The sequence below is a fragment of the Falco naumanni genome, chromosome 2 (genome assembly GCF_017639655.2).
Source record: "Falco naumanni isolate bFalNau1 chromosome 2, bFalNau1.pat, whole genome shotgun sequence".
NCBI lineage: Eukaryota > Metazoa > Chordata > Aves > Falconiformes > Falconidae > Falco > Falco naumanni.
The window spans coordinates 102,122,143-102,135,378 of NC_054055.1; the positions used below are offsets into that span (position 1 = coordinate 102,122,143).

Consider the following 13,236-nt stretch of genomic DNA (forward strand, 5'->3'; position numbering starts at 1 on the left):
TCCCTTATTTTCCCATAAATCTTACAGCATTCTGGCTGAGTTTGTACTCGCTCTGCACCACAGCCTTCTACTGCTTGAAAAGTTCAGAGCAATTCAGATTTTCAGACATCTGTTCAGTTTCCTAATTGCATGCACAAGCTTGGAGATAAATAGGATTTTGAGCTACACTTCCTGGGGCTCAAAAGAAAGATCACATATAAGTGTCCTTCTGAATGATTAACCAAACCCCTGAAAGTTCACAAAGTATCACCTCAGATTGCTCTTTTAGGCCATCTGAAGCTCTGTGTGAAGGAATATGCATAAAATTGGTCAGTCGTAGTTAGGTCCATAACCATTGGAATATCTTTGAAGGATCAGTCCAGGACCTTAAATCTACATTTAATTCATTGCTTCGGGTTGACAAAAATCATACCAATGGTGTTTTAAGTCCCTTGGAACTAAGTGTAACGTAACTGTAAAACTGCTTTTGTGGTTTAACAAAGCCAGGAGCAGGAGCTGCAAGGTGTAAGACCCAGGAATATCACTGTCTCTGCAGGATGGCCGAGCCCACTCCCGTGTGTGTTGTGTGTGTGTTTTGACCTCTCTCGAGGGTAGCCAGCCCACTGGGGCCTCGCACTGCCAGGATGGGATGAGAGAGTCTTGGTAAGGCAGAGACCTGTCAGATTTCGAATGCCTTACTTCCATACTTTGTTGGGTGCGTAAACATGATCAGTTTACAGAAAAGTTCATCAACAAGAACAGTAATGCTTTTATATTCGGTATGTAACTGCTATTGATGAACATTTAGACAAAGGTTTAATTCTCAGACAAGACCTAAACATCAAAGTATTCCTAAAAATAGCTTGAAGTCTTTCTGATAATATTTATTTTAAAATTCAAAACAGAGTTGAAGTGGAACCAGTAGGCACTTCACAAATCATGTACTCAGATATTAAAAACCTCACATATTTAATGTCAGTGATATGTTTTAAAAAACTAACTGCAGATGTAAAATGATCTTCATGGGACTATTTCGTTGATATGAAATTGAAAGGCATTATGGTAATTGCATAGTCTGAATAATGTGAGTCAGTTTGGAAAATTAAAATACATTAATGAGTCAGTAAAATGTACTATTTTATCTGCAGAAATCATCCCTGCATGCACATTGCAGAGACTGATGGTTATTATTAAATATATAACATATAGGTTAGTAAGAACAACAGGGAAAGAAAATAAAAATAAACCTGATCAATCAGACAAATGGATAATATGATCCTTTCCTTATTTGCCATGGAGTTCTGGCATTGCTTTGTAATCTAAATTTTGAAGGCTCAATTAAAAAGATAGCAGAGATAAATTATCCATGCTAAGTCAGCCACTTAGAGCATGCTAAGTAGCACTTAGAGGTGCTACTTTCTAAAAAAAAGCCTGAAGCAATACAGAAATGATGTCTGTGTTAGGATACCTGCTTCACACGCTGCTTCCAGAGAGCATGGGGCTGCAGCAGATACCTTTGACTCTAACTCCACTAATGCTGCAAATCCTATATTACATTGTCAAAGAGGATATTTAAATGATAATTGCACCAGCAGATTCCTGGATATTACCAGACAGTAATTTGAAAAAAAAGCAGTACGCTGACCTGGCCTGTGTCTGTTACATTTTAGGGCTGGCATGAATTAATAGTAGTTTAATTTGCATATACTTAAGAATTTTAGATGAACAAAATTTAAGCATCTCAAACAAAGAGTATATTGAACTATAGATTTAACATACTATGGAATCTTAGTCTGTATGCAGCCCACCCCACAAATGAGCATGATGACATACACAAGATCATACACATTTAAAATACACACACATGCTGATGCACTGATGTCTTGAACTCGTTTGCAGAACCAGGGTTACACACATTATAGGGAGGGTTTATACTGGAGACAGAGGAGCACAGTCTGTGGGATTCACTTCTCTGGGATTCCTTTGCTACCTTAAAAAAAAATTGTTTAACCCTGATCCAGGCTACCCTCATAGTCTCTTGTGGGTACTAGGAAAGCTTGGGGCTTCTCCTTTTTGAATCATATATCTGGTTTTACTATTCTTTAGCCCTGTATAACTGAGGCCACTATTGGATTATTGGTTAGGAGCTGAACGTTGCTTACCTTCCGCTGGAATTACTCTAGAAGGGAATTTGTATTTGATACAGAGAACCATGTCTGTGTGCTGTTGCTGTCATTTTACAAGAACTGTAGTTTTAACCAGTTGTTTTAAAGCTGCTCAGTTCTGCCGTTCTAGAAAGGGTTTGGTAGGAAGGATCTCTTCAACTTGACAAAGGTAAGGTGGTTAAAGCTTTGTTTCACTCTGCTACCATCACTTCATTTTATATATACGTAATCTATTTATACATGTTTGCGTGGATCAATTTTATGCCATTGCTAGATACTTCCACTTAAAGTTTCTTTTTATTTTCTTGTGTTGCATGTAATTATTTCAGCTGTAGAGTTTAAAGGATGTTTCCACTTGCCCAAAATGTCTTTGCTAACGTTGCGATGGTGGGGAAAAAGATTTCTGCTTTCTTTCTAAGCTAGTCAGCTACCTTATTCTTGTGGTAATTTTCTCCTTTCTTCAACACAATATTTGAATAAGATTCTTTCCAAAGAAGGAAGAGGATTGAGAACTGTGCTATATTTTAGAAACATCTGTTAATTTTGTGAGGGGGAAAAAAATGAACCACAAAGAAATCTTCAAAACTGGTGTTCTTTATTTTCTTTAGTATACTCTTCTTCTTTTTTTTTTTTTTTTGTGGCTAAGGTACATGTGATTTAAAAAAAAAGAGATCTTTTTTCTTTTAAGGTCAGGAGGAAATTTACCAACTGAAAAAAGGTAAGTTTTATTATATGAAGTCACCAAAATATCACAAATGCATCTGTGTAGAATTTCAGAAACATTCATAATCAGCTTTATTTAAGCCAAAGTTAAATTAAATTCAGTGGAAGCCAAGTTAAGCAAAAACCATGACTTACACAGACTCACCTATGACACCTTAGGGGCTTATTCAAAGCTGGCAGACTGAGACAAAACTCAGCAGAGAAGCTCTCTGTGCCCGCCAGTAAGAGCTCAGGTCCTTGCTTCTAAAAGCCCCCATTTGTGCAAAGAGTGTGGTTGAACTCTGCCTTCGAGGAGAAACGCTTAATGCCATTTCTGTCTTCCACCAGTGTCTTTCTTTCAATGCGATAATGGAGGAGCTTGGAATTTCACTCAAGCATCAGAAGAAGCTAAAGAAAAGGTCAAGAACTAAGGCGAAATCTTCATTCACAAGTATCCTTACTTGTCACCAGAGGCGGACACAGAGGAAAGAAACCATAGCGTGAGCAAGAGAGACCCCTTTGAGGAAATACCAGGAACAAAAAACATAACAAAAATGTTGTTGCCTATCAGTTGATTGTGGTGGGATTTCTGAAATATAGACATTGACCTTGTTCGTCAGAAATTCTCTGTGGTTTCTTTTTTTAATCTAGAGGTACAACAGTTTAAATGCTCACACAGACTGATGTACTACTAATCATCTGGGAAGTGTCTCACTATTTCTTTTGAGATGGATTTGTATGCTCACCTGTTTTGCATCTCTCTTCCCCTCCCCATGCATCGCTGTATGTGCTTTCTAAATAAATAAATAAACAAGAGACAGGGTTCTTTTTTCCAATAATCTGGGAGTGGAACTTTTTTTTTCTTTTGAAGAAAAGATTGCAGTTCTACTGAGCATAGTTGTTTAGAAACCAGGGCCCAGACAAACAAAGTCAAAATTAATAAAATTAACTCTTAAACAATGACTACAAAAACATACTAAATGCAAAGGTATCTAACAATGAGTTATTTTTATTTTCCTGATATTGTAAGGAACACTCTTTGGGTTCTTTTCTGTGAGAAACTTGATTTTCCTTATCTTTTTTCTTTCTCATTTCTTTTAAAATATGATTATTAGGCAATGCCATGGCTCCAGGTGCTAGATGTTCAAAAAGAAAAACCAAAATCACACAAGTAACAATCAGCGGACAAGGGAAGGCGACACTGACATCCTCACTCTGCCGTATCCTCCAGCTTCTGATACCAATAAAACAATTCTTCACTTCAAAATGAAAATCCATTAGAAATTAGAGCCAAGAATATTCAATTGATAACAAATCTGACCACAAAGATAACAACATCTGACAGGAATACAGCAATGCTCGGGAACTGAAACCTTTTCTTGCAACTGCCGGGGGGCACCAATAAAATGTTTTAACAGTGAAGGAAATATTAAGGGTTTTTTGTGAAGAAACCTCTGTCTGAAGAACAGTGATGCGTTATAGCAGCAGATCCTTCCTCCCCCCAAACGGTACCTTTATATTGCAGTGAGGTGAAGCACATATTTATTGCTATGTTGTCTCTGTGATTAATTCTGTTGTTCCTGTGGTTTTTATTGGTGCCAGATGGTTAGCTGAGGATGTCTGTGAAAGGAAATGGGTGAAATTCGGGCACATCCACACTTCAAGGGACAAGGGTGGGTGTAGGAGGTGGGTGCCCCTTGCACCCAGCACTGGGAGCTGGGCATCTGCCTTCCTACATACCGAGTTATATATTACAGACCTGGTCTGTCCAGGGCTATCCCACCACTATGACCACCTCTAATCATAAGGCAAGACTGGAAAGAAGGAAACAAAGGACTGGAGCCACAGATTGCTTTTCTGTACAGCACACGGACCTGGGTGAGCCTCAGTTGTATCAACAGCATTTGCTTCAGCTTGTGGCAAAATCACCCAAAATTTTATTTTCCTTCTCATATTCCCCCAGGAAACTTAGTGCTTACCACTGACTACCTTTCCCTTGTATCCATGGCTATTTCCTCTGGAAAAGGAGAAAGTAATGTGAAAGCCTTCAAGTGGAGAAATCTCTCCTCCACCTTCACCTCACACCGTCACTCCCTATAGCCCCCTGTGAGCTTTTACACTATGCTGCATGGCAATGTCAATCTGCAATGAACAGTATTGCATTAGAAGAACCCCCTGCATTAGAAGTGGTACATTTTAGTATAATTATAGACTATAAGACACCTCTGTTCGTTTAGCCATTCCATAGGTATCAAGCTTTGTAAACCTCTCGCCATTACCACCACTTTCCCCAAGGCTCTCTGTAATTACTCCATATCCTTCTCCAAACACAATGCCCCAAACTAGATTGCTTTTCCACCCATGTTGAGTTGGCCAGAAATATCTTCTTGTGTCTTGAAGGCTATAATGCCGTTCACACACCATGTGAGGACATCTCCTTGCCTGAATTGGATAAGATGGGTGACCCCTCCATGATACAGCCAGTGACAATTTCTGCCTGAGTTTAGGGCTGTCACCATGTGGAATTGAAATTTTTGTGGCGCTTTTGTTTTTTACCAGATTGTTTTTCCATTTTGTCAAGATCAGTCAGTCCCCAGTCATGCTGGTTGCCTGAACCAGTTTGGTGGTACCTGAAAATTTAGCAGACGTACTCTCTAAAAACCATCCATAAAGGAGCCTCGAATGGTGGACAGACCCCTGTAGATCCTCCCAGTTTTGACAGTGAAGCTCTCAGAGTTAATAGGACAGTTAATAACACTTTCAGCTACCGTACAGTGTATGTCACCTGGCCTATTGCCCTACTTGTTTATGAAAATGTCATGAAGACAGGATCACAAGGCTTACTAAGGATGCCTTCCCTCACCCACAGGGCCTGTTAAGCTGTTAAAGAAGGAAATTAATCAGATTAACAAGACCTGGTTTTGACAGATCCCTATTAACTTTTGCTCATTTCCTACCAATTACTTACAAAATAGTTATTTCATGCAAGGGTTTGCCAGGCAACTGAAGTTGAGCTGGCCAGCCCAAAACTCCCTGGATTCTTCTTTTCCTTCCTTTGAAGACAGGAATTATTATTGCTGTTTTCTAGCATTTCTTCTGGACTTGGTCTGTCCCTCAGGAGTTTCTCTCAGAAGGTTCAAAGCAGTCAGCCTCTGGGAAAGGAAGGAGAAGGGTCTCTTTTAAAGTGACTACAGTAGGAAGCTCTAGCATCTGTGCTTGCTTTTGGGAAGTTTAGTCTGCTACGTTCTGCAGTGACACGTTGGGCTGATAAGCAATAATTAAGAAAATCAGCCCCTGGCTGTGAGAGCTCATAGAGGATGTTATAATAAGGTGCTTTCGTACTTCCAAAGGTAGTTTCATTTATTTATGTCATCAGGGTACAAACAGGCCATTCAGACCACCAGCACCAGCACTAATAGTGTGATTGAAAAGCAGGTTATTATTTTTCAGTCTGTGTAACTCTATTGCTCAGCCATCCACAGCCTTCAGCTAAGATATTTTTAAATTAGTAAGTTCAAAGTGATAAAAGATTTATGATCAAACTCTGCTTTTTTTTTTTTTTTTTTTAAGGAACACTTCTGCAGCTTAGACCTTGAGGTTAAAGGATTCCAAGTTCAGTTTTTAAAAAATCTACTGTGTTCCTGAAACTAAGAGACAGTACTTTGGTTACTTTTACATTTCAACTTTCCCATCAGTGTTAGTAGTCTACCACTTATAAAAAGGTGCTGGGAAAAAAAATGAAGCTCACTGTTGTGTGGGAAGAAATATGTGACAGTGGAAAAACAGCAAATAAAGCACATTTGGTTCTTCTTTGATTTCTTTTCTTCCTTTTTAGTAGCTTCACAGAGTCACAATATATCAGGAGGTTTCTGTGTTAAACTCGGGTGGCAGCTTGATAATCTGCATTTGCTGCAAAGGAGTACACCATGATGAGTGGCTTTGACTTTCCCTCCCAGCTCCAGGAATGCAGATTGTTAACTGGCTACAAATTCCCCCCAATATCCGCCCCCGCCAATATAGATTTTCCCCAAAGTCTGGATGGATTTGAGGTGTGAACTACCCCATGAAATGTGTCTTCCCTAAGACCTCCAAGCAGCCACAGACTGGCAGCCTAACCCACGGTTCTGCTTTCTCCCTTGACATTTGTAGTGATCCAGAGATAGGTTACCCTATCAGTCTGGGGATTCTTCTTGCCCCAGGCAAGATTTTATTTGCTAGCCACTATATGTGTATATATATATATATATATATATATATATATATATATATATACACGCACATGTGTAGTATCAGCAGTACAGCCCCACTTTGGTGGCCTGTGACTCTCCTGCTAATTGTCCTCCTTTGGGAAGGATTAAGATGAGACTGTGAAGGAGTTCAAAAGACACTTGCTCCCAGTTCTTGCTCCCGCTTCAGGCCAGCAGTGACCTGCTGCTCTGCGGGGACCATTTTCCAGGCTCACAAGTGTCCCCATGCCCCCCAGCATTGGCCACGAGTGCAGCTCAGAGCACCTACAGACCTGTGGGGAGCTTAGGACCAGTGTCTCCCACCTTGATTCAACAGAATATTTTATAGTTCAGCTAGCTAAAATTGTAGCTAAGGAAAACACTTAGGGATGAATTTCAGTCCCACCATTATTTAAGGATTCAGCCAAGGCTTTCCTGATTTGGAGCTGTGACCTTTATACCCTTCTCCAAACGTGTTTAGGTCACTGGCTAGGTGACTGTTTATGTCACTGATGGGTATACACCCCCTGGACAGGTCCAAGCTCCACACAGCCGTGTACATACAGCCACTGTGTCGGCTATATTCACAGCCATGCTACTCTTCATATTTTCTGTATGTAGATGTGTTTAAAGCAAAACCAACTCCTTTCCCAAAGCACCTTCCATCCTGCACACTAAGCTGTGTCACTAGAAACGTTTTCCTTGACTTCATAAGCTACTTGTACATTCACTTCATGACTGAGAAAGCTACTTTGTCTTGAGGGAGAAGGGACATGCACAGGGCAATCACGTACTGATGTAGTAGCAGATATGATTACTGTGTCCTTCTCACTGTATCCCAACAAATATTATTTTCCTGCCTCTTTTCCTTTGTGGCAGCATGCAATGGCAGAGAAGCTTGTTTACAGTTTATCCATTAGGAAAGCAAATGTCCTCATTAGATGTTTATCTTGACAGCAGCAGGCACGCATCCTCATTGTTTATAAAAGAGAAATACAATATTGATGGATGCTGATGAATGGCTTTAATATGTTTCATTCCAGAAATGGCCTTGTTTTAGTGTCAGCTGATCTTTCCTATACAGCTATCCACCACCAGTCTGTGGGCTTAGTAAGGATTATTTAACATCCTTTAATTTTCTTGAGAAAGTGGGAAGACTGGCTCAGTAGAAAAGCAGCAATATTGGAAATATACCAGTGACTGTTTAAGCTGTGTGCTCAGGCCCCAGCTCAATAGCATGATTGATAAGCTACTGCAGAACAAATGAGGATCGGCTTACCGTCTTTTGGGGCCTTTGTCAGAGGACTGATTCTCATGGGTCTGCCATGAACCTGTAATCCTGTGGGGCATTTATTGACTGCTGAGCTTGTCCCTTAATTACTCTCTGTCAAGCTTGCAGGAGTCAGGATTTCTCAGTGATCAAAACTGCCACTATTTAGAGATACATCACTTACAGCTGTCAAACGAATGCAATTTTATTTTAGCCCCATTGATTGACAAAGATGCAAATGTTTTTGCCTGCTGATAAAATCTGACTTGAGCCACTCCTGTTCACCTCCCGTCACCTCCCCCAAATCCAAACTCTGTTACTGTTAGTGCAAACTTTATACAGCTATCAGTGTTAAGATGTGATGCTTTCCAATTTCTGGAGTTTGACAGCAGTCAGACAGCCCAGGAAACGAAACCTACAGTCTGGCAACCCATTTATGGTGTGTACGTACAGCCCAGACCCACATGCAAGCTCAGAGGTGGTGGCATGGAGGAGCCTCCCAGAAGCTGAGGTCTGGGGGGAGCTCAGATTTCCAGCCTGACCCTGATTACCATGAAAGCCACAGATATCCTCAGCAAGGACTAAATATCCTTAGTCCTTCCCTTGCCTGTGAGTGGAGGACAAGTGGGTAGAAAAGACTCGCTGCATGGGTCCCTGTGGCAGCCGTGCACTACCGGGAGCAATGCATTGTCAGGAGCAATCCTGCTCAGGCAGGATGGATAAAACTCATCACACTGATCATACCCCTGGCTCATTTAAAGGCTGCTTGCAACAGCACCTTCAGTGCTGCAGAGGCCAACAAGTACATCGCAAAGAGACTGCAAAAGAAGGAAAAAATCTGGAACCGGCCAGTACAGCCATATGCTTCCTATCACAGCTGAAAGCACTGACACCAGCCCAGCAGGAGCACACAGGTGCTAGCCACCCAACGCTGTGGTTATCCTAATGAATCACAATTACAGAAACACCTGAACCAGATAATGCTGTGCTCATCTGCTCTAAAATGCATAAAAGCGTGCAGCAGCATATAACATTTCTCAGCTCCCCAGTGGTTTCAGGTAAGGTGCTGTTTGGAAACTGCTAGGGGTTTTTTTGTGTCAGACAGACCTGCCTTGCGTGGTGCAGTACACATCTTTAGCCAAGGTTTTCAAAAGCAAAGGGGAGCTTGGATACTTTTTCCAGGAGCTGGACTTCCATGAAGCCTTGAATGCAGCTCAGGACAGGGGCCCTCCAAGTAAGTGGCACCCAGAAACCTTCCCAACTTTGGGGAAAATGCAATCAGCATACTGACTTGGTACAAACCACAGTTGACTACTGGTGGTATTTCTGTTCCTCCATCCTGAGCCCCCTGAGGGGCAGAACATATTCACTCCCAAGCAAACATGGCCACCTGACAAGTTTCCCCGTCCCACCCTGGATTGCTATGCTGTTGGGATTTGGGGAAAGCTGTATGTCTGCAATCCACTTTTCCTTCCCCAAGCAATCATCCTAAGAATGAGGACGGGGCTAGCCTTGACCACAGGGACTCCCCCAGTCTACAACCATTCTGCTTTAGTGCACAGTGTGTCTCACCACCACCACCAAAAGGCAGATCTTACAGGGCTTTGCGTTGCTAGAGGTGTATGTTGTACCCCCTTAGGTGTCTTATTGAGCAGGCCACCAAGTACGTGTCACATTCATGAAAGATTCAAGTGCTGGCTGTCCCTGGGGTGCTCACTGGGACTCTGGGGAAGTGCTGAGTCCCTGGGCATGGGGGAAGCATTGCTGGGAATTGCCAGGGAGGTCTCACTCCTTCCTTCACCACCCTGCCAGACCAGGGCAGCTGTGCCTCTTTCCATGCAGGTTTGTGTACCCCTGGGGCACAACCTGGACTGATGGATGGGAGACAAAATTCAACAGAGAGGGACAAGGGTAGATCTGATTGTGGCAGTTTCCCTTATTTTAGAACCATGCAGTTCTGGAAGCTGCAGGCACACAATACCTGGGCAGCCAAACCTGTGTGTGGAGGCTGCTGCGACAATCCTGCACCTCTAGCACCTCCACTCACAAGTGCACTTGAGCATCTGTTAAGGAAACGGGGATTTTGTTATTAATAGCCCCAGAACATTTAGAGCAGGGAGGACTGTTCACCTTGAAAACTGCAAGGAGAATTACAGGGATGTGCTAAAAGCTGGGATGCTACTCAGCTTTGCAGAGGGGTAAGATAAGGAACACTTGAAAGGTTACTGGGTCTGCACTGTCCCCAGCTTCCAAATGAGCTCCAGCCTGGTGAGTCATCATTCAGAGTAGTAATTGGTTCAAATAACCCAATTACTCATCAGTTGACCCATTTTATCTCCTCTGGGTTTTGCCCACAAGTGACATCAGACTATTTATAAAATATATAGTAAAGGAGATATTGTAAGAGGCTTAGATATATTTTTTTTTCCCCCAGCACTGGGTTTTCTACAAAGCAATAGCATGCAAAGCTGCCATGTCTGGTTTAGGGGTTTTGGGGGGTATGGGTTTAGGGGTGGGATGGGGAGGTGGAGGTGGGGGTGGGGGTGCTTAGTTTTCTGCAGAAAAGCACATTCCTGCACCAAAAGTATTCTGTGGCTTTTGAAAATCGTGAGAAAAACCAACCCTGCTCCAAAGGTGTTAAGATGTTTTCAAGTGATTTCTAAGGATATCCCAAGAACAAATTTGGATTTCCATCCTACAGCTGTCTACCATCTCTTCCTGGAAAAAACAACACTAAGGAAATATTCTGATCTCAAAAACCAGTGAGACAGGACCAGATGAGAGCACGGTGGATGAAGTTTTAACCGTGTGAAGTGGTGTAGCAAACTAGCACAATTAGAGGGAGAAAAGCCACATACAGGGAGAATTGTTCCTGTTTGTTGCAAGATGGCAATGGAGATGATAAAGACTTATAAAGCTTTGCTCTGGCAAACTAGTCAGGAGCTCCTTAGTTTGCAAGCAGTGACAGTAGAAAATTTTTAAAGAATTATCCACAGATGGAGTTGAAACTACTCCCCACAGGCTTTTACTTATGCACACAGCACCATGCTGCTGAAAATACTGACTAGAAAAACTGCTCTGAGTAATGTCCAGAGTGCCTTAGTCACACCACATAAACCCTTAACTCTTTCTGTCTGTGTAGGGGAAAAGATGCCTTGTTTCAGTGGGCATGAGCCATAGAAGGCTATCTAGCAAAAGTCTCTGCTAAATCAAATGTGAACTATGACGCTTCCAGAATTTAGAAGCCCAAAGATACAGTTAGGTCCTAGCAGACTATTCAAAAGCAGTTGCTTAAATCAAGGTTGTCGGGAGTTCTTTTTTACCTCAAAATGACACCTCTGAGTGTGATTTAACTTAATACTAATTACTTACCTATTACATCTCTGGAAAGGGAGTAGCGTGAGAAATCACATTTAATGCTGCCTGTTAAATGTATCCCTAATCCATCCTCTATGAAGTTTTTTGGATTTTTTTTTTTCCCCTGTTCCTCATTCCTTGTTTTCATTTTTTAATCATCATTATTCTGTAGAAAAAGGGAACTTGGTATAAACATAGGTATCCCCAAAAGCTTTCAGTTCAGGTTTCTACAAAATATTTTTACTTCCCTTTCATTTAATAGTTACCACATTTTCAGGTTTTATGCACATGTGCTTAGAGCAGTAGGATGCTGAACTCTCACCTGGCATTTGGAAAGAGATGCAGAAAGATTTGCAATAATTTTTATGATATGTTTTATAAAGCTCCTGCTTGCCATCTCAAAGCAAAACCCAAATACCATGTCTATACTGCATTAAACTAGTCAGTTAATTTAGCATTGCCTACTAATGCATGTATCATCTTTCAACAATTATTTTTTAAATTATAGCTTTGCAAGTGCCACCAGAGGAGATTACTGTAACCTTTAACATCCTGCGGTAGATTTTCAGTAAACAGCTCAGAAAATTGTGGGGAACCCTTTGATCTTTACAGCCACATCCTTTCTTAAAAGCTCTTGTACCCTACCTAACAAAATGATAAAGCCAAAGAGAGGGACTTCTGCTCTTTATTGGAGCCAGCACCAAATTCCCTTTTCTTCAAAGAAAACCGCATCTTTTGAGAAGGCAAAGCTTTAAATGTCCAGACAAAGAAAAATGGGTTACCTAACAAGCACAGAGCAAGAAATACTGCTGTCAAAGTTATCTTAAGCTTCAATCGCCCTTCTGCTTGTCAGCACGTTTACAGTTTTCTAATTGCTAGGGCAGTAGTTTTTCATGGGCTACCAGCTCTAAATGAAAATGGAGGTTTACATCTGAAGGAAGATGTCTTTAGCAGTTTATCTCTCTAATCACAAAGTTTCCTAACTGCTAATCTAGCATTTTGTTATCCAACAGGGATTTACCCCATTTCATTCAATCAGATTGTATGTTAGATTAACAGCCTACTCAGAAGGCAGGGGCTGGGTATCAGTCTCTCATGGGCCAGCACAGAGGGATGGGGAGAACATCTGCATCTTGCAAATCCTTCCAGAGGATTTCACACTCTGAGGTGTTGAGTAGTCTGCCATTTCTTTTTAACAAACATTGTGTACACCCATCTCCACCAGAACAAAATTAAGTTGTTCCACTTCTATTGAGAGGAAAGAGAAAGCACAAGGATCAAATTTTACATGCATTTGACAGACACTTCTCTTGTCGAAAAGATGTCACCACATTAAGTCCACAGAAATGACAGCTTTCTTGAGAGGCATACTTGTTTTCTGCTACCCCAGCTTCCTTTTCAAAATAAATAGAAAATTGCTTATCTTTAAAAGTTAAAATCCAGGTTCAGGGTAAATAATCTTTCGTAATGATTAAATCAGTCTGAGTATCTCTAGGGGATGCTCTGAGGCTTGAGGAAAGGTTGTCCAGCATACTGT

The 13,236-nt window shown here is 41.4% G+C and overlaps 1 protein-coding gene across 3 annotated transcripts in view; it reads left to right on the forward strand.

Moving 5' to 3' along the window:
- Positions 1-6,659, forward strand: part of GRIK1 (glutamate ionotropic receptor kainate type subunit 1) — a 177,381-nt gene extending 170,722 nt beyond the window's left edge. For 2 of the 3 annotated variants that reach the window (XM_040582822.1, XM_040582824.1), the window contains one exon: positions 3,195-6,659. In XM_040582822.1, the coding sequence (XP_040438756.1) occupies positions 3,195-3,350 (156 nt within the window). In that variant the 3' untranslated portion in view covers positions 3,351-6,659. The remainder of the gene's footprint in view (positions 1-3,194) is intronic. The other variant, XM_040582823.1, reaches the window with a different exon arrangement.
- Positions 6,660-13,236: the final 6,577 nt, after the last annotated feature.